The 19,263-nt window shown below is 43.4% G+C and overlaps 1 protein-coding gene across 4 annotated transcripts in view; it reads right to left on the reverse strand.

Annotated features, from left to right (window-relative positions):
• The window catches only part of LOC133340328 (zinc finger protein ZFPM2-like), a 232,160-nt gene that overhangs the window by 72,198 nt on the left and 140,699 nt on the right, over positions 1–19,263 (reverse strand). For all 4 annotated transcript variants that reach the window (XM_061548472.1, XM_061548470.1, XM_061548471.1 and 1 more), the window contains one exon: positions 13,566–13,668. In XM_061548472.1, the coding sequence (XP_061404456.1) occupies positions 13,566–13,668 (103 nt within the window). The remainder of the gene's footprint in view (positions 1–13,565; positions 13,669–19,263) is intronic.

Genomic DNA, 19,263 nt, shown 5'->3' on the forward strand with positions numbered 1-19,263 from the left:
ACTGGCTGTCCAGCTGTCAGCAGGCGCCCATTGAAGTGGCCGCTGAATAAGCGCGGGTGCCGCGACCCGTCCTCGGCCGACGTTGCCTCACCGGTTACCGTTGACACTCCGCAACGGGTCCACTCATTTTAGGCTGAGTCAACCTATGAGAGGCCCATAGCGCAAGTTGCGACACCACTTGTCACCTGTGATACGACATCCATAACAGCCATGGATCAAACCCAGGTCGCCGGCAACAGAGCACAAGGCATGATAGAGGTTTTTTGGGGTTAGATCGCGTAAATATATAAATGTGTCGTTAAACCCGCCACCACCCGACACAGCCAACTAGTAAGGGTTGTCACGTAAACAGAACATGCCAATTCGTCACTAGTACAGCACATCGGTGTGTTGGAGAGCAAATCCACAACATTTACAATCTGAGCACGACGTTTCGCCAGTAATTACAACTAGCTTCATCAGGCGACAGCCAGATTTGTGAAGTCCCCCCGTCTCGTTCCTTAATTGGAGGCGTAGATGTGATGACCACACTTGTGCGTTCTTCTTGTGCAAAGTCGGGAGGGGGGGTAGGTTAATGAATCAACGCGCATTATGCGAGTCCATTGATCTTGTATTTCCTGTCCACTGTGTGTACTAAAATAGCAGCGGTTAGCGCACAAGGCGGACGAGGCGCTAACCGCTGCACCACCATTCGCCCGTACGCAGGTTTCCCTCGCTTTGCGCGGGTTTGGTTTGTGCAATTCCGCGTACCCAAAAAGCGTGCTCTGTTGTTGCGGTTTTAAATTCACCCAGACGCGATGGCGCAATCGGACGCGGGACAACATTGCGTGCGTGCGCCGTACACGCTGCTCGGCAGGCAGCCGTCTGGTGCGGTGTACTGTGGGTTGGGTGACTTTTTTTGTGCACCCTTTTCTTGGAACGCATCTACCGCGCAAAGCGAGGTAAACCTAAACGCACGCGTCTTTACACAGCGCGAGCGGCGTGCGTGCGTGCGTACTCTTTGGAGCAAAAATTGCATCAAGCGGAATATGGAAAATTTGCTGTCCTTTCCAAATGACCTTCCAATGGGAGCTTCTTTTTTGTGTTTGACTGACATAATTTCATGGAGGTCTAATTTGTGTGGCTTTCAGCAGGGCGGGGGAAATGAACTGTGCTTGATCCATTTCTCATTCGGATGACACAAACATCTGCCATTCTGCTCCACACTCCCTGGCGACGCAAGGTGTCTTGTTTCTGCCTACAAATTAATCGGCCACAGATCAATCCCCGGTCTGGACAGAAAATAACCTTCGCTAATTAATTACGAGTGGTGCAGGATGCTGCCCGACGCTCTGGTAGCCACTGGGCACCGAGAGTCACCCAAAAGGCACCAAAATAAATTGTGCTTTATGGGTTACGTTAAACACGTATAAGGGGTATTTAATTTATTTTCACACTGGAATAAACAAAAAAACACATTTTTATTTGTCGATTCTTGAAGTTAATATTTGATCTTTTATCATTATTGTTATTTACATCTTCCTGTGAGGTTATCGTAAATCCATATTTTACAAAACTCGATTAAGAACCGTGGATTGAATTGAGACAAAAATAATAATTGAAGAATGGTCATCTTCAAAAAAGTCCTACATTTATTTCAGAAGAAAATTCATGCATGCAAAAATGTCAGTTTGAACATTTGTTAAAATAAATATATTAACCCTATGTTACGTGTTAAATAAATATAATAACATTAACGTGTCCTGAATTTGGGCCACCCCTGCATATGTACATGTGAAGTCTTTTTTTAAAATATCCTTCCTTCCAACGCCGTATTGGTCACATGGGTTATTTGACCATATTACGCTGGAGCATAGAAGTAGAGTACAGCAATTTTTTTTTTACTGAACTGCCCTCTCCTGCCCACCACACATAGCCTCACAATGTACAACATCTGTCATGGTTAGCAGTTGCCCGTGCAAACGCTCTCCAGACTCAATTCCACTTAGCAGGCTGTGATCTAATGAAACTGTGCACATTCTGGAGTAATTTGATCAGAGGGTCACACAGTTATGTATATATTTGGCCAAGTGGCAGTATTGATAGAGTTGTTGACACACAGTTACAATGCTGCAATAAGCTCAATAACTGGTGTTTGGCCGACTCATTGATAATTGAGAGGCTGATTTTAATTGGTATTCCAACATTCAGGTTGATGACGTTAGCATCGGCACTACCTTTATAGTAACTCCAAGTTTCTTACCTATTAAATATTTACAACGATCTCGAAATGTAGTTAAATTTTAACACCGCTATATAAATCCAAGTCACCATTGCATTGTAATATTTTGCATAAAAAAACATGACCACGTATATTGCAATTGTAATAAAGTTTCACCACATATTGCATTTGGAAGATTGTTAATCCTTGCATGGTAGACCAAATAAGTAACAATTTGTGGGAAGTCAATGTTAATCATTCTATTGAAATACTGACCAACGTCAAACACATTTTGAATTTCCACTGCTGGCTCAAGGTTATCCAGGAGAGATGAGCACTGGTCCAGGCTTGATTGAGCAGAAATACACTTTGCATATTTTTGGCTTCGGTGTAAATTATCACGTCTGCAACTGCAGAACGTACCTTTACTGCCCAATGGCTCATTAAATTATTTCATGCCTGGACGTGACCACCTGAGCCCACGTTGCTTGGGCAAAAATAGAAAAATCTAAGTGATTCCTTGCTTCGGGAAATGTGTCCGAAACCAGCGATTAATTCTCATGTTAATTAATTCACCAATTTTAAAGGCAGGGTAAGTCATGTAAAATGGACGTTACGATGGCACCTGCCTGTAATCCAGTGGTTTCTGAGGGGTACGTGGGTCGCTCAGAGATTGTGTTGTCCGAGATAACTAGTGTGGCAGACAGACGGTGACCTGTCGCAAGCAGTACAATAAGCAGGTTACTGACACATACCAGGTATGTGTGTAGTTTATGCGTTATCCCCTTGCATACCTGGGTTTCCCCGAGGCACTCTGTTAAAAAAAAGTGACTGGCCAAATAACTCCTGCAGGGTCATCTTTAAATTATTATTAAGACCCGGTGAGACTTTCCTGCGTAAGCAAATAACATAATCAATATCCATAATGACAAATATATGCATCCGTATTATAAAGGGCAGCTTAAGCGATTTTTTAATATTATATTTTCACGTCACGGTTGCCGAGCACAGGATGCAAAGCTCCAAGCGCCAAGTGGCCAGCCATGAACAGCACTATTAAATGTGTAACAGATCATATTTAATACCTTTCCAGAATTGAGCGCCGTTATGAGAACTTGGGGGGAACAAGACGGTGCTTAGTCGCCGGTGACGAAGATAAAATGGCCAATCGAGCTACTCTTGAAAATCGAAATTAATCCAACGTGAATCTGAGCCGGGGATCCGAACGCGGCGCCTTTGCTGCGCGGTTCCATTGCCCTGACACGGCCCACGGCATTAGCACAGCCCCCGAAGCCACCCGGGCCATCTCTTGCTTCTTTATTTCAAATAAAGTAGTTACTCGCGAGGGATTTAAAAAATGAAATTGTAAATATTAAAGAGCAGGCTTAAAGCGCCGTGCCTTTGAATGTCCTTTGCTCTCTGTCAAGCAGATGTCTCAAGAGAGCATCTGGTCAATCCTGAGACATCGTTTCTCTACAGGAACTGAAGGCCTCATTACACAAGGCTGTTCAGCAGCTGTTTGCAGCTTTGATGTCCTTATGAGCATAATTTCAGCCTTGTGTGCGCTATTTATGTTTTGGGCAAGTGGCGTTAGCGAGCGCCTATTGAGGCTGGAACATTCCAAAAAGGTGGCATTTTGATCGGAACCATAAACACACGTTTGTCTGCCCAACGCTGATTAGAAGGACCGCATTGCAGCTCGAACTCATTTTCAGCTGAGTCAACCTAGAGGAGACCAAAGCTATATTCAGATACCAAAACTACTGGTGTCGTGCATGCCCCAAAATAAAATCTGCGTTTCCATGTCTGTGTCACAGCATATATATATAAATATATATATACAAACAAAGACAAATGATCCCCCGCTTTTAAATAAACTGTTGGGGAAAGTGCTGTTCGCGAGACCCTACGACGGTCGGCATGGCACACGAGGAGGTGGGTGGCCACCACCATGCCTGGCCTCCTTTGTCTCCCTCGTGTCGATGTTTACACACCGCACCAGGTACCCCATCAAGGCTGAGTCGACCTTGGGGAGGCCCTGGATCGATTCAGATAATCGTCACTGGTGTTGGCCGTGAGCGGGAATAAAACTCGGTCGCCAGGTTCGCAGCACAGCGTGCTAACCGCTACACTACCGCTCACCACCACGTGTATCTATGATATACACACACACTCTCAAACCTCACATGCATTGAACATCCAGTCAATATGCTTTAAAACTGGTTCCTAAAAGCATGCAGATGAGAACAGATATAATTTAGCAATTGTACATTTTTCATCATTAAACTCACCACACAATACCAAACTACTAACCTATATTTTAGTCAATACAACATGTCTGAGCAGTGTATTTCACCAAAATATGTATTGTGTTTTTCATATCTACGTAGTATGTATTAATTATGATTATTAACATTTCTCCTGGGTATCAGGATCAATTGCAGAAGCTTTTAATTCCGTACAAATTCATATTTACTTTGCATCGATGATGATGGTGAAAATAAGTATCACTATCTTTTTGGTTCTTTCGGTAAAGTCACGTAGAAGGAAAGTAATAAAATAATAAAAATAAAACATAATAAAATAAAATAATTACGTTTTATTTTTATAATTTTATTACTTTCCTTCTACGTGACTTTACCGAAAGAACCAAGAAGATGAATCCCTGCAGTCACGAAAGCTTTAAATCGAAATTTAAGTATCACTAATCGAGCAATTGTTTATAATACCATGTTAAACTGCTAAGACCATCAATTTTCAAATTACCTTTTGACTCAAATATAATTTTGATTTAAAGCTTTCGTGACTGCAGGGTTTCATATTCTTGGTTCTTTCGGTAAAGTCACGTAGAAGGGAAACAATAAAAACATAAAAATATAAAACAATACAATTCTCACGACGTTTCGACTGCAACACAAGCAATCATCATCAGGTGTCAACATGTATTATACATGAAAGGCATAATAATAATAACAACATACAGCTCTTGTCAATATTCTGCTGAATGGAAGGCCTTGCCAAGCCTTCACTCTTTTGACTCGACGCTGCTCAATGTGCCGATGTAAAACAGGTTTCAACACTCATTCAGATAGCACTCACCACCGATGTTAGCCATGGCCAGGAATTTAACTAAGGTCACCGATTTAAAGCTTTCGTGACTGCAGGGATTCATCTTCTTGGTTCTTTCGGTAAAGTCACGTAGAAGGGAAGTAATAAAATAATAAAAAATAAAACATAATAAAATAATTCTCACAACGTTTCGGCCACAACGCAAGCAGCCATCTTCAGGTGAAAAAACCCGGTCTGTCGAGGCGACAGCGTCTGAATGAAACAGCACCATGCTTGGAGCATATATTTAAGCTGGGTTGGAATTCTCACGACGTTTCGTTGTGGCCGAAACGTCGTGAGAATTATTTTATTATGTTTTATTTTTATTATTTTATTACTTCCCTTCTACGTGACTTTACCGAAAGAACCAAGAAGATGAGGTCACAGAGTTCATAGTTCAGTGGTCTTACCACCGTGCCACTGCTCCACTTCTGAAAATGCCCATACAATTCAAATCACACACCACCTGCTATACAGTTTAAAGGATAACAATGAAAAAAAATCCCTATAAATAGTGTATAAAGTTTTTTTTGGAATTAACCCAATTCTAACATCATCATGTATTATTCAACACCGTGCCCCAATTTTCAAATTTCGCACAAACGTTTGCAATGAACAAATGCACAAAGGAAGCCCTTCATCACACTCACACGGTGCGACCGACCGCCCTTATCAACCGGACGCTGGAATCCACCTTTGAACAACGGAAATAAACAATTGGTCTACATTTGTATAGTCGCGTTTGAACGTAAGAGACTTAACAGAAATAATACGTAACAAACAAAAAAACACTGAGCGCTGTATCGCATGTCTCTTGACCAGCGAGCACGCGCGCATACACACACCAGAACACGTACACACACACACCTCTTGTTGCTGTGTGTGCCAAAGCAAGGTTTGATAAATAGGGCAGGACCAGAGGTTAAGCCCTGGTTAACTGTGCTGCGTGTCCTCCCTGTGTGTTGCTCACTTAAGATGCCACCCCGTTTGAAACGTGCATTAATCTTCTTTGCTGTAGTGGGATAACACTTTGTTTGTGGCCTGGTGCTCTGCACGTTCTTCGATGAGGGCAGGCTCGTGTGCACACTTTGCGGCATTGCCACGAGAGCAGGCCATAGGTGATGTGTGCCCGCAATCGCGATGTCCATCACGCATGCTGGGATCGCACGGACGTTTGGAGTGAGGCGAGTGTTTCACTGGCTCGCGTCTCGTAGCCGATAGACTGAGCCCATCATCACCATCATCATCCCCCTCCTCTGCTCATATCATGAATGCCACTTTTGTGAGATGCGAATGGTCATTGTGCTAAGGAAATCGAGCACTCACAATGAGATTTTATTATTATATGTAAAAAAGTATATCCCTGTGTGAATCCACTAATGGATTAAGGGGGTTGTCTGACCAAACTTCACCACACTGGTCACTGCACGTTATTCTTCTTGGTTCTTTCGGTAAAGTCACGTAGAAGGGAAGTAATAAAATAATAAAAATAAAACATAATAAAATAATTCTCACGACGTTTCGGCCACAACGCAAGCAGCCGTCCTCAGGTGAAGACCAGGTCTGTCGGGGAGACAGCGTCTCTGCAGTCACGAAAGCTTTAAATCGAAATACACTGCACGTTAGTCAAGGAGGGTCGACTAGAGACCACGCTGAACTGCACTCGAACACAACAAGGCAGATGTGCGTACATGTTCAAATAAGAGAAGATCAAAGAATTGGCCAAATGCGACTGTGGAGAAGTCCAAACCATCAGGCACATCACCGATGAATGCTTCATCCATGCACATCCTGGCGGTCTCGCTGAAATCCACACTGCGTCAATCACATAATTTGACTGGATGAGGAACCTTTGCATTAATTTATGGCGATCATTAAAACAAACTGTGGATTTTCACCATGCCATACGAAACAAGAAGAAGTAAAGGAGGTTAGTAAGGAGGTTAGTAAGGAGGTTAGTAAAGGAGGTTAGTAAAGGAGGTTAGTAAAAGGAGGTTAGTGAAGGAAGTTAGTAACTGGGAATTGCACTCAGGTAACTGGTTCTTAATGTAATGCATTAACCAATCCGGTTTCACTCTACCCGTCACTCAAAAGGAACGTGGAATTTCCACCACTAACTATAACAAAGATGACCACCTCCCAATAACCATTTGAGCAGGGTTTTTTAAATTGTAACAAGCGAGTTTTCTTGTTAGGTGTTGCTGCACTTATTTACGAACAGCACACGGAATTTCTGTTCCTAAACACTGCGAATTGCGGTGCACGTTTGGCAGTGTGTGGCATTCGGTGACACGTGTGCCATCAGTGTTCCAGCTCTGTTAATTATTAAAGACACAATCCAGATCTCTTGTTCAGTGCTTAGCAGGATTCATAATGATCTGGGCCTTTTGTTTCCAAGTCCTAAGTTGGCTCGTTTGAGGCTACTCGCTGTCACCACTCACCTGAGATGAGACAATACTATCGTTTCAGCACACTGCCCGGCCTGTGGACTTTAAAGATTCCACGAATATATTCTAAACCGAACGCCAATGTGTGCCGCTGCTAAGGCAACATTTTCCCCGCAATTTACCCTTGCGAATGATCAATGCCACCAGTGTACGCGCACTTACAATTTCTCTCATTTGCTTCTGGGATCACTTAAAAGCCAATTGCAATAAGCGCACGGAACTCTGCGCATATTCGTGCAGGATCACAACGTTCCGTGGATAAAAGCGTTCGTGCCTATACACGCAGGATATTTCGAATGAAACTACGGGTAACGTTACAAATAAAGGATCACGTGATTTACATTTTATTTCACAGTTCTCGTCTGAAAATGCTTTGATGTGAACATTCTGGAGAAGTTCACAGCGAAGTAATCTTTTTATGGAAAAAATATATATTTCGTGGTATACTCTATGTCAGTATAGGTCATTTATAGAAATAGCAGGATGGGCACTGCCTCTAAAGGGCAGTGTTGACGCGGAACCAGAACGCTGTGAGTTCAGATCCCACTGGGGGATCGACCCAGCCCATCATCGCTCGGGGATGCTAAAATTAAGTACCAGATGGGAAGTCAACAGTGGTCATTAAATGCTATGGATATTCTGGCTTTCAAAATTCGAATGTGGAATTTCCCCACCAATGCTACAGGGTGGTGGCCAATGTGATCAGGGTTGACACTGACTTTTCCTCGACTTGATCGTTTTTTTGAACGACAACGCAGCTGGAAATATACAATGTGTTTCTTAATTAAGTATTCAGAATGGGCTGCACTGAAGCAAACTAGTCCAAAACCTTTCGCAGAATGCTTGAACTCTTCACCTCTGCTTAAGCGTCCTACATAATCGTTGTGTGGTCTCATGGGTTCCATTGCGTGCAGATGGCTCATCTAGCCAAGTGGAATATCTGCAAAACTACGCCGAGTTCAGATTATGTTTATGTAGCATTGAGCTCATTTCACTAACGACTACGCGTTATTATGATTCAGTTCAAATCGTTGCATGCGTGTTTTGACTTTAGCTACAACCGTTTCCAAGAAGAAGCTTCCAAAGTCTGCATGTCATGCGTATATACAAATGTAGGACAAAAACAAAATCATTAGCTGCCACTTAGTTTTGTAAATTATTATACGCGCCGTTAAATGAGCGACACACTATTTGAATTGGTCCTCCACCCCACCAGAATTCACCAACATGCACTGACCAGCATGGTGATCTATGGGTACGAATAATGTAACGTGAAAAAAAGGGACTAAAAATAACAATAACAATCGTTACAAATTGTAAAGGATGCAAAGAGGCAAACCCTGTGAATAACTAAATAAACAAACACTTACCAGGTCTAATGGCTCGTGGGTTCCAATAGCACGCTTGACTCTCATTGGTGAGGCGCTATCACAACAGGGGAGGGCCCAACTTGTGGCACAAATCGGATTTGAAGGTGGAGAACATTCAAATCGGATTAGTCATCAGGGAAAACTAGATGGAAATGAGCGGTCGGTTGGGAGACCGTGAGGATAAATGAAGGGGATTGGTGGAGAGTCTTGTAAGGTTGTTGGAAAGGATGGGGAAGAGCATTAAAGGAAGGGTAGAAGGGGAGTTTGTGGTGCCTCAAGTTTCAAGTTTCATTTATTAGGTGTAGCCCTGTGAGCCATGCGGCTCTTGAGTCGGGTGCAACCGCAACAAACTAAATATGAACAGAGAACATCTTAAAGCGACGATGCGCAACAGAAACATCCTGGATAAACCAGCAAATCTTCCAGAAAAAAGCCCACCGTATTACAACGCTGTGTGCAACAATCCCTAATGTGTGACCCACTGTGCAGAAGACATAATAAAGACCAATTTCAAGACTCGCCCGGGCTGGAACTCCTTGACACATACATGATCTGATTGAACTACGTAAAAACAACAATCATAAACAACATTTTATCTCGTTCCACTGTACTATGCAATGAAGGCCACTGCTACGCTGATGAAATGCAATTTTCTATAAATTGTGGTTTTGAAGTTGAAAGCTTTATCCGAATTAGATTTTACTTCAGTAAAGGATGTTTAAAACAAAAAGATTTTCGAGCAGTTTTACTAGTCACCGCAAAAGAGAATGGATTCAACACGCAGATTTTAGTGACCAATATTGTAATTCATAATTGATGCTGGGTCAGACAGCGCGAGTAAAATGTGCGCGTGTGTCGTATACCCTCCTCCACCCAGCACAGCCAATGAATAAAGTTGTGAACAGATGTGCCAACGTATTACTGCTTCAGTCGAAGAGCAAATCTCACAACAAATAGTGGAACCTGCCTGAGGATGCTGGTTGTAACTACCAGCCAAAAGTCCTCGGCCCAATTATTAAACATTGCCGATTTTCTCTCCAGTACTTGTTCACGTGGCAAATTTACTAATTGGCCGTGTCGGGTGGAGGAGTGTTTACAGCACACGTTTTACTCACGCAATCCGACCCACACATGAATTATGAATCAAAACTGAATGGGTTAGTGTTACAAAAAAAAAATGTGGGGTCAGACATTGCTAAGAGGAAATTGTTGTGAGCCGTTTGTATATCGAAAGCAAAGGTGCAATCCTGCAATTACTTGCTTCCTTCACTGCTGGTGGAAGAACCCTCACTCAAGGGAGCATCTGGAGGGTCTCTCTAGAGCAGTGGCTCTTCTGAACACGCGGTGCACGGCACCCCCTGGGGGTGCGAGATGCCCTTTCTGGGGGTGCGGGACATGCCAGATTTTTTCAAAAGGTAAATCAGCGAAACACAAATGAAGCAGGGGGACACTAATACAACCGCTTTGTTTCATCAAACCTATGTGTTTATTAACATTTTTTTTTACGATTGAGAACCCAAGGGGTGCACGGCTGCAGTAAAGGTAAAAAAGCACTGCTCGAGAGGGTTATTTGTCCGACTCTACACTGGCCAAACGTCTGGAAAGAGGTGGGATTACCCAACACATTATCCCCAACCAAACGTGATGTACTGATTGACTTAACCGTGGCGTTACCCAATTAATACTGCTGAGTGGACAGAGGCATGGGGGATTTAATGAAGAGAGAGGATTTAAGAAACTGCCAGGAATTGGAATCAAACTGGTGGACCTTCGGATTGCAAGTCCAGTATGTTAACCGTAACCCATCGGCAGCATCAACCGTTAAGCTGGTTTTAGGCTGAGATTCTGCTGTACCTGGCATAAACTGCAAACAAATGGAGCAGCAATAACAGCTCAATTGATGTACAGCAGTGAGAAAATATGTGAATTTTACAGCTCTTACACATTACACGACCGAAATATTTAAATCATATGCTGATAAAACAACCCACGATGTGCTGCCATTTTCAAGATGTTTGAATTGGCACAAAAAAAAACATAAAACAGACTTAGGCCTCGAACTGTCAAAACGGCAAATGCTTAGCCTAATTGAAAGTAGACATTTTCTTTGGCAATTTAAGTTCAACAAATCTTAAAGCTGTACGATGCATTCGAGAACAAAACGTGTAAATTGCCAAAGTTGTTCACATTTCGAGTTTCCCTTTAATGTCTCGAGTATTTGCGATGATAACGGCAACATTTTTTTTTTGCTTCTTTTTTTTTTCATGATAAACTGTCGCCAGTTGTCTCCTGCTATCTCTCCAACCTTTAGACGAGATGCATGGCTGCGGAATTTACTATCATAAACATGAAATCTTGGGAGGCCTCCCAGCCGCATTTTAATGGAATCGCTGGCGCGGATTCATAGCTCAACTTCTGCTGATGTCATCAACGGTATTTCTTCCACTTGTTCTTGAACGTGCACCGTGGCTTCGGTCAAAAACAAGGATTAGGTGTTTCGTGAAAACTCAAAAAAGGGAGGAATCTCTGCGCAAATTTACAAACGGAGTTACTCGCAGATGTAAGCATTGGCTAAAATTACATATATGTGGCAAGTCTATCCACAGATAAAAAAACACTTTTGGCTTCTGACAATGCAATACTACATTTTTACATCTCTGATTAGTACTGGAACTCACACAACCTTTTGTTAACGAGTTAAACACTCCAACCAGTGCCACCCATGTGACAAATAATATATGTATTAAACAAAAAAATAGAAAAGCCACGTTAATAAATGTTACAAAAGCAATAATGAAGTGATAAAAGGGGGCGGCTTTGGAAAATTGTGGCAATTTTTATTTTATTTTATGCTTTGTGTTTTTTTTTACTAAGAGGGGGAGAGATCTTTGTTTGAATTTGCAGCCTTGTTCAGTAGACATGGCGGTGCCTTCTGGCTTGATAACGGTCCAGTGATACGCTCGGCACAGACAGAACACACGGTTCAGAGCCCCAACACTGATAGCACCTCGGTGGTGGCGAGACCTCCCTCCCCCCCCTCCTCTCCACAGACTTTTCAGGCAATTACAGTCACCGTATCTGGCCGAGTGGCCGTTGCGGTTACAACTGCTCGACTCGCGATGGGAATGTCTCAAGTTCGGATCCAGGTCTGCGGTCAACCCAGCCCATACATCATGCCAAGGGTCGTACAGTAAGAGAGTTCTCTTAAACGATTAAAACTATTAAACTACGTTTTACTGTACCAGGTAACGCCACTGAGCTGTATCGCCCAACGAAGTGGCTTATCACGTGGACATTTATAGCAGCCAAATACTCTAAATGCACGGGTATATCCGAAGGACCCGGAAAAACATCCAATGGACCACGGGGAGAGAGACACGCAAACTCCAAATATACAGCAGCAGGCGTCAGAGTCAGGATCAAACCCCCAACCTCCTGTAGACCAGGCGAGGTAGTTAACATCTCATAGCCACTGCGATGCCCTCTCGTCACCACGGCAGTGGATTGTTCTGCGGAGACACTGGCCCCCCTGCTATGTGAATGTAGACATTTCCACTACTGGGCTCAAGGCTAATAATGCAAATGGGTGTTGCGCCATTGCTCATTTAAATAGGCAGATGCTCTCACTGAGATTTTTGCATACAGATGGAGTCTTATATACATACACATAACACGCATCATATAATGTTGTAACGCATATAAACAAATAACATTGAACTCCACTTGAATGCTATATTCATGAGTACAGTACACATCCACGCATAAAAAGATAAAGACCCCCAGATAGCCTTAGTATACTATTGGGACAAGTGCTGTTTGAGGCCAGAATAATTCTCTAACTCCCCAGTGCCGATGTATACACTCTGCGGCCCTGGTATTAATTTTAGGCTGAGTAAGCCAAGTGGAGGTCCAAATCCTGTTCGGATATGTGCACCTCATTTTAGCCGTGGCCAGTCATCAAACTCGGGTCACCGAATTTTGAGTACATTGGGATAACAAATACAAAGATCCCCCATATGGCCTTTTGGGGCAAGTGTTGTTAGCGAGCACCTATGAAGGCTGGCACGGCACACGAAGGGGGTGATTGGCCAGCATCACGCCCGGCTGCATTTCTATCCTCAATGGGTGATGTGTGTACACATTTCACCAGCTATTAATTTCAAGTTTAGTAAACCCAGGCGATGCCTATGACCAGTTCAGTTATTCATCATTGATGTTGGCCATGAGCAGGCAATCGAACTCGGGCCGCCGGGATTCGTAGCGCAAGCGCTCTCACCGCCACACTCCCACACACAGGAACAGACAATGGCTGCTATCATTAAGCCATTTACTTAGCAGCAGTTGAGAGGCAATAAGCGGCTGCAACATGGAAACGAGTTCTAAAGCCGCTGTATGCAGGGCCGTGCCTCCCGAGGAGCAGGGGACGCGTGCTCTGCTCACCGTTGCTGTAGATGACGCAGTTGCTGCCTTCCTCTGTTCCGTAGCAGGGCAGGTGAGCCAGCCAGCAGCCTGTTTCCGTCATCTGCCCCAGCAATGCGGAGCCCTGGGGACGCGCGGGGAGAAACAGCAGCACATAGGACGCAGGTACAAAGGGGAGCATTGTTGACGCAATTACACAGAGCCAAATTCCTCGGTGCACAAGTAATTTGAAGGGCAATTTAAATCTACCGTCACATCCTGCAACTGTTTTTCCTTTTCTTTCAAATATGTAATTAATGTTATTGATTTTAATTGTTGACAACTCTTTGTTCATCCGATGTTGGGTGACTGCTTCACCACGCCATACCGGTCATAAAGTGGAAAATACGTTATGGGATATTTATTATTTACTAAATGTGTACGCAGAAAAGAGACACCTTAATCATTGAATAATGCTGCGATCATGCAATCTTTTCCATGCAAAAAAGGGCAATTTTTTTTTAAGAATCACAGACCTATTATGCTCCTATAATACAGCAAACATATAGTATTAAGATTATTCATGAATATCTCAAAGAACCAAAGGCTTCTCTACAGTTGACCATATACATACTATTAACCCGATTCGAGAAAAGACAAATTAATACCAAATGCGGCTATTCCTGAGTATTATAGACTATGAAAAAAGCTAATAATTCAGAGAAAACTAATACAATCTGCCAAGCTCTTACAAACTCATGCCTTTTAAAAAGTAATACAATTATTAAAAGTGATAACTTCACAAATTACAAATCAAATGATGAGTAAGGCAAGGAGATATGCTCCCACTAAGGCTAATCACAACATCATTAGGGGACGCGACACAGGACACGAAGACTCAATCATTTTAAAAGACCAATAAACATGAAAGTGACATCTCTCACCAAATGTTTTACCACCACTTTCGTATATGTATGTATTTTTTTCACACACACGTTATTGATCACGTGCAGTGTCCAATGATATCGTTGTACGTGATGCTATATAAAACCTAATCATATCAAAGCATTGTGTAACACGGTCACAGTGTGGCATTTAATAAAATGGTAAAGTGTGGGCCCTGTATAGCAGTGCCGGTGGCATTGGTGCCAGATGAAATTTCAATTTCCCGAGGCATGCAGCCAAATATAATTCCATTTTGGTCACTAATCATTATTATCAAGGAGGTGGAGGTTCCTGCGTTTAGCCCCATCACAGTTTGCAGATCATAATTCCTCCAAGGTCTATAAAATAGGTACCACTCTGTGAGAAGTCAATACTGAATGTTTTATGTTAATACTGCCCCCCCTCCTCCCACCATATAAATGTGAAATTTCCACTTCTAGAGAAGCCAAAGTCACAGGAAGAGCCCTTTGACTTTCGATTGTAATTATGACGACCAAATCATGGTAAAAAAAAACAACTCAATGCACTGGCTGCCAGGTATTGTATTCATAACCTTGGTGAGAAATCGAACCCAGAAGGTCTAAGTTAATTGTGAAAGTCATAACATTGCAATGCCTGCACTTGTCTGACAGAAAAATAATATCCTCTAAATTATTTTGCACTGCAAACATAACAATGGGAGGTGCAAACACGTAATCATTTCAATATATGCACCGTTGTGATCTTTTTACGGTAAGTGATTATTGTGAAATTCCAAAAAGGTTCACATTTTAAAAGCATGTTTTGCAACAAAGGATGTACATATAGGAGGCATGAATGTGCGGAGTTTATTTTTTTCCAATAACACGGGGAAGGATATAGCCTGGGTCCTAATTTCAAATCTGTTAAGTCTCTTTCGGAGAGAAGCCTACAGACATTACAGGAAGCCCCATGACCTCCCGTGAGGCATGGAAATCTCCCATTTTAAAGGATCCATGAAATGATTTAAATTTAATGTAAAGGCAGGCGAATAAAATACAACAATAATCATAAAAATATATATATATAAAGTCCCCATCCGATTTGAAATCAGAAAGATAGGTGTTTGTATCTGGGGTGCTCTGCTGGAAATAGAAGGCTTAACAGGTGTGTCATTTCGCTATGTGCGTACAAAAAGAACTCAAGCTGAGAGCAGCCCCACGGCGCGCTGGGTTTTTAGGGAGCGCGGGGGATAGAGTGCGCAGTGACGAACACACGCACACACGCGCACGCACACACACACGCACGCACACACACGCACACACGCGCGAACACACACGCACGCACGCGCACACACGCGCACACACACACACATGCACGCACACACACACGCACACACACGCGCACACGCACACACACGCACACATGCACGCACGCACACACGCACACATGCACGCACGCACACATGCACGCACACGCACACACACGCACACACACACAGACATGCACGCACACACACACGCAACCCCACACACATGCACGCACACACATGCACGCACACAGACGCACGCACACACACGCACGTACGCACGCAGACCGCGGCTCCCGTTTACGGAGACGTTCACCGCCTTGGGTTTCTTTCAATGAGTCAGTGTGATTAACAGCAGACATCAGAGGCAAGAGGATGCCAGATTGCTATGCTGCAGCGGTGGTGGAAAAAATCTAAACGTGAAATTAACCGAACATTTATATAAGCAAATTTAAATGTATAAAAATAAATACTGCACCTTGCACTACTCCGAGCTAAATGCTGCGTGGAAATGCACAGGCTTGGGCACATACACGGTTTTGTGTATGGATGTATGTATGTATGTATGCGTGAGTGTATGCATGTGTGAGTGTATGTATGTGTGTATGTATGTATGAGTGTATGTATGTGTGAGATATGTGTGAGTGTATGTATGTGTGAGTGTATGTATGAGTTTATGTGTGAGTGTATGTATGTGTGAGTGTATGTATGAGTGTGTGTGTGTATGTGTGAGTGTGTGTATGTATGTGTAAGTGTATGTATGTATGAGTGAGTGTATGTATGTATGTGTGAGTGTGTGTATGTATTTGTGAGTGTATGTATGTGTGTGTATGCATGTGAGTGTATGTGTGTGTGAGTGTATGTATGTGTGAATGTATGTGCGTATGTATGTGTGCGTGTATGTGTGAGTTTATGTGTATGTATGTACCGCTTCTGGGGAGCGGTAGCGTAGCGGTTAGCGCGCTGCGCTGTGAACCCGGCGACCCGAGTTTGATTCCCGCTCACGGCCAACACCAGTGACGATTATCTGAACCGGTCCTGGGCCTCCCCTAGGTCGACTCAGCCTCAAATGAGTACCCGGTGCGATGTGTAAACACTGGGGAGATAAAGGCGGTCGGGCGTGGTACTGGCCACCCACCCCCTCGTGTACCGTTCCGGCCTTCATAGGTGCTCGCTAACAGCACTTGCCCCTCCAGTCTGTTATGTGTGAGTATATATATTGTCCATGTGTGCTTATTATGTTAAACACTATGTTGAAGAAATGTATCATCATTTAACATGAGGAACTTACGTCCAATATGCAGGGCTGGACTGTATTGCGGTTGATAAATGAGTCACGACTCAAATGGTTGTTAGGTCACTTTGGAGCTGACCCAACGCATCATCCTTTCGGGGTATGTAAAATAAGTATTGCCTTGTGAAGTCAAAAGGTGTTGCTCCTGTGGAGTCTGGCCCTAATAGAGGAATGTTCCCCACTGACTCTGAACCACCAGTGCAGATGCGCACAGCCATCTCTCTCGCACTCTCAGTTTTGACTTAATATCATTAAACACGCTGGTACATAAATACGCATCTAACAGATGCATAACGCGCCGTCCGTATCGCATTGCATCCAGTGGAATGGCAATAGTTTTCTGATGAGACAATGGGAAGTTGGAACATACCTATAGTTATGAGACCTCCTTTACCAGCGGAAAAATATAGTAATAGGTTTTTATCCTTTCAACTGGTACAAAAACTGACAACTTTATACAAGGCATCATGTTTGCAATAACCACAACACAAGCAGTCAAAATGCAAACAAAAAAAAACAACTCTGATGATGATAATGATATGCACTGTCATTGAAGTTGATTGGTCCACACCCGAGACAGCTTTTCTTAGAGCCGAGTCTCCATTGGTGTTGGACCAGATGACGTCAAAAGGCGTACAACTCAAAAAAATGATAGTGCATATCATTATCATAGAAAAAAACGTAGCTCTTGTTATGATGGTTGCTGACCCCTGGAACACGGAGAGTCCAAGTTCACCGCGGTGAGTCCAATTTCACCATGGAGAGTTCAAGTTCACCACGGAGAGTTCAAGTTCACCACAGAGAGTTCACGTTTACCATGGAGAGTTTAAGTTCACCATGGAGAGTTTAAGTTCACCACGGAGAGTTCAAGTTCGCCATGAGGAGTTCAAGTTCGCCACGGAGAGTTCAAGTTCACCATGGAGAGTTCAAGTTCACCACAGAGGAGTTACAGTTCACCACGGAGAGTTCACGTTTACCATGGAGAGTTCAAGTTCACCACGGGGAGTTCAAGTTCACCACGGGGAGTTCAAGTTCACCGCGGAGAGTTCAAGTTCACCACAGAGAGTTCACGTTTACCATGGAGAGTTCAAGTTCGCCACAGAGAGTTCAAGTTCACCACGGGGAGTTCAAGTTCACCGCGGAGAGCTCAAGTTCACCGTGGGCGGGGCCTCGGTAACGTGCAGCTCATTGAGGATTGTTTAGTGGCGTCGTTTTGTTATGAAGGACCACCAACTCGTATTCACACGCATTGGCCCTCTCGAGTGTACGACTGAATTCTAAAAACGACGGCCATTCTCGTTGTTTTGGTTGCCAGCCCCTGATGTAAACAAATGCTACCGGAAAAATGAGTCTGGAGGTGCAATTTGCTTACAAGTTAAATGCTCGTCATTTTCAGCAATTGGTAACTCCCCTTACCTATCTATTTCTCATATTCTATGCATATATACTTAATTAAATAATATGCACTAAACATGGTCATTAAAGTGCCATTTATTTATTGGCAACCCAAACGCCCTTGCGTACACTGTGCATTACCCTGTTGTTAATTTCATTTTTTTTATTAAACATTATAAATATGCTTTCAGTGACACTTATGGCACACACCAAAAGGTGATTAGCAAGGCAAAGGGCAGGCCTGTAAATCTGTGTCTGAGACTGTCATACGGTACACCGCAATCACAGTACATAGCGCGCCAATAGCCTCTGAAAAATTGAACTCCCGTATAGAGTACACTTTTAAAACCAAGTTTATGTGTGTACGACTGGCATAGGTGGCTATGTACGGTGCGAAAGAAGTTCAACATACACGCACACCTAATAATAATAATAAAAAAATACCCAAGAATTTATCTTGATTTAATTTTCAGTCGCGCCCAGCATCGGGGATGTTTGGTCAACACCACCACCAGCGGGTGTTGTTTTTGCATGTGTGAAGAAATGAGAGGAACTTGAGAAAATTCACGCGATGCAAATGATGATTCCCAGGACTTGTCACACCTCCGAGCCATCTCACAGCGCCGCAGCTTCAGCAGCAGACGCGCCTTGAGAGTCACCCATTCATGGCCTGGCCAGGTTCAAGACCGCTTCGTTTCCAAACTCTGATGAGATTGTGCGCACTTCGGATTCATCGATTTTACAACAACGAAAAACGAGCGTCGGACAGTGCTGCTCTGAGTCAGTGAAGGAAATTCCACGTTTCATTGTCAAGGGCCTGTCCCTTCATACGACGACCT

This window comes from Lethenteron reissneri, chromosome 9 (genome assembly GCF_015708825.2).
Source record: "Lethenteron reissneri isolate LAM-NWPU_2019-01 chromosome 9, ASM1570882v1, whole genome shotgun sequence".
NCBI classification, from domain to species: Eukaryota; Metazoa; Chordata; class Hyperoartia; order Petromyzontiformes; family Petromyzontidae; genus Lethenteron; species Lethenteron reissneri.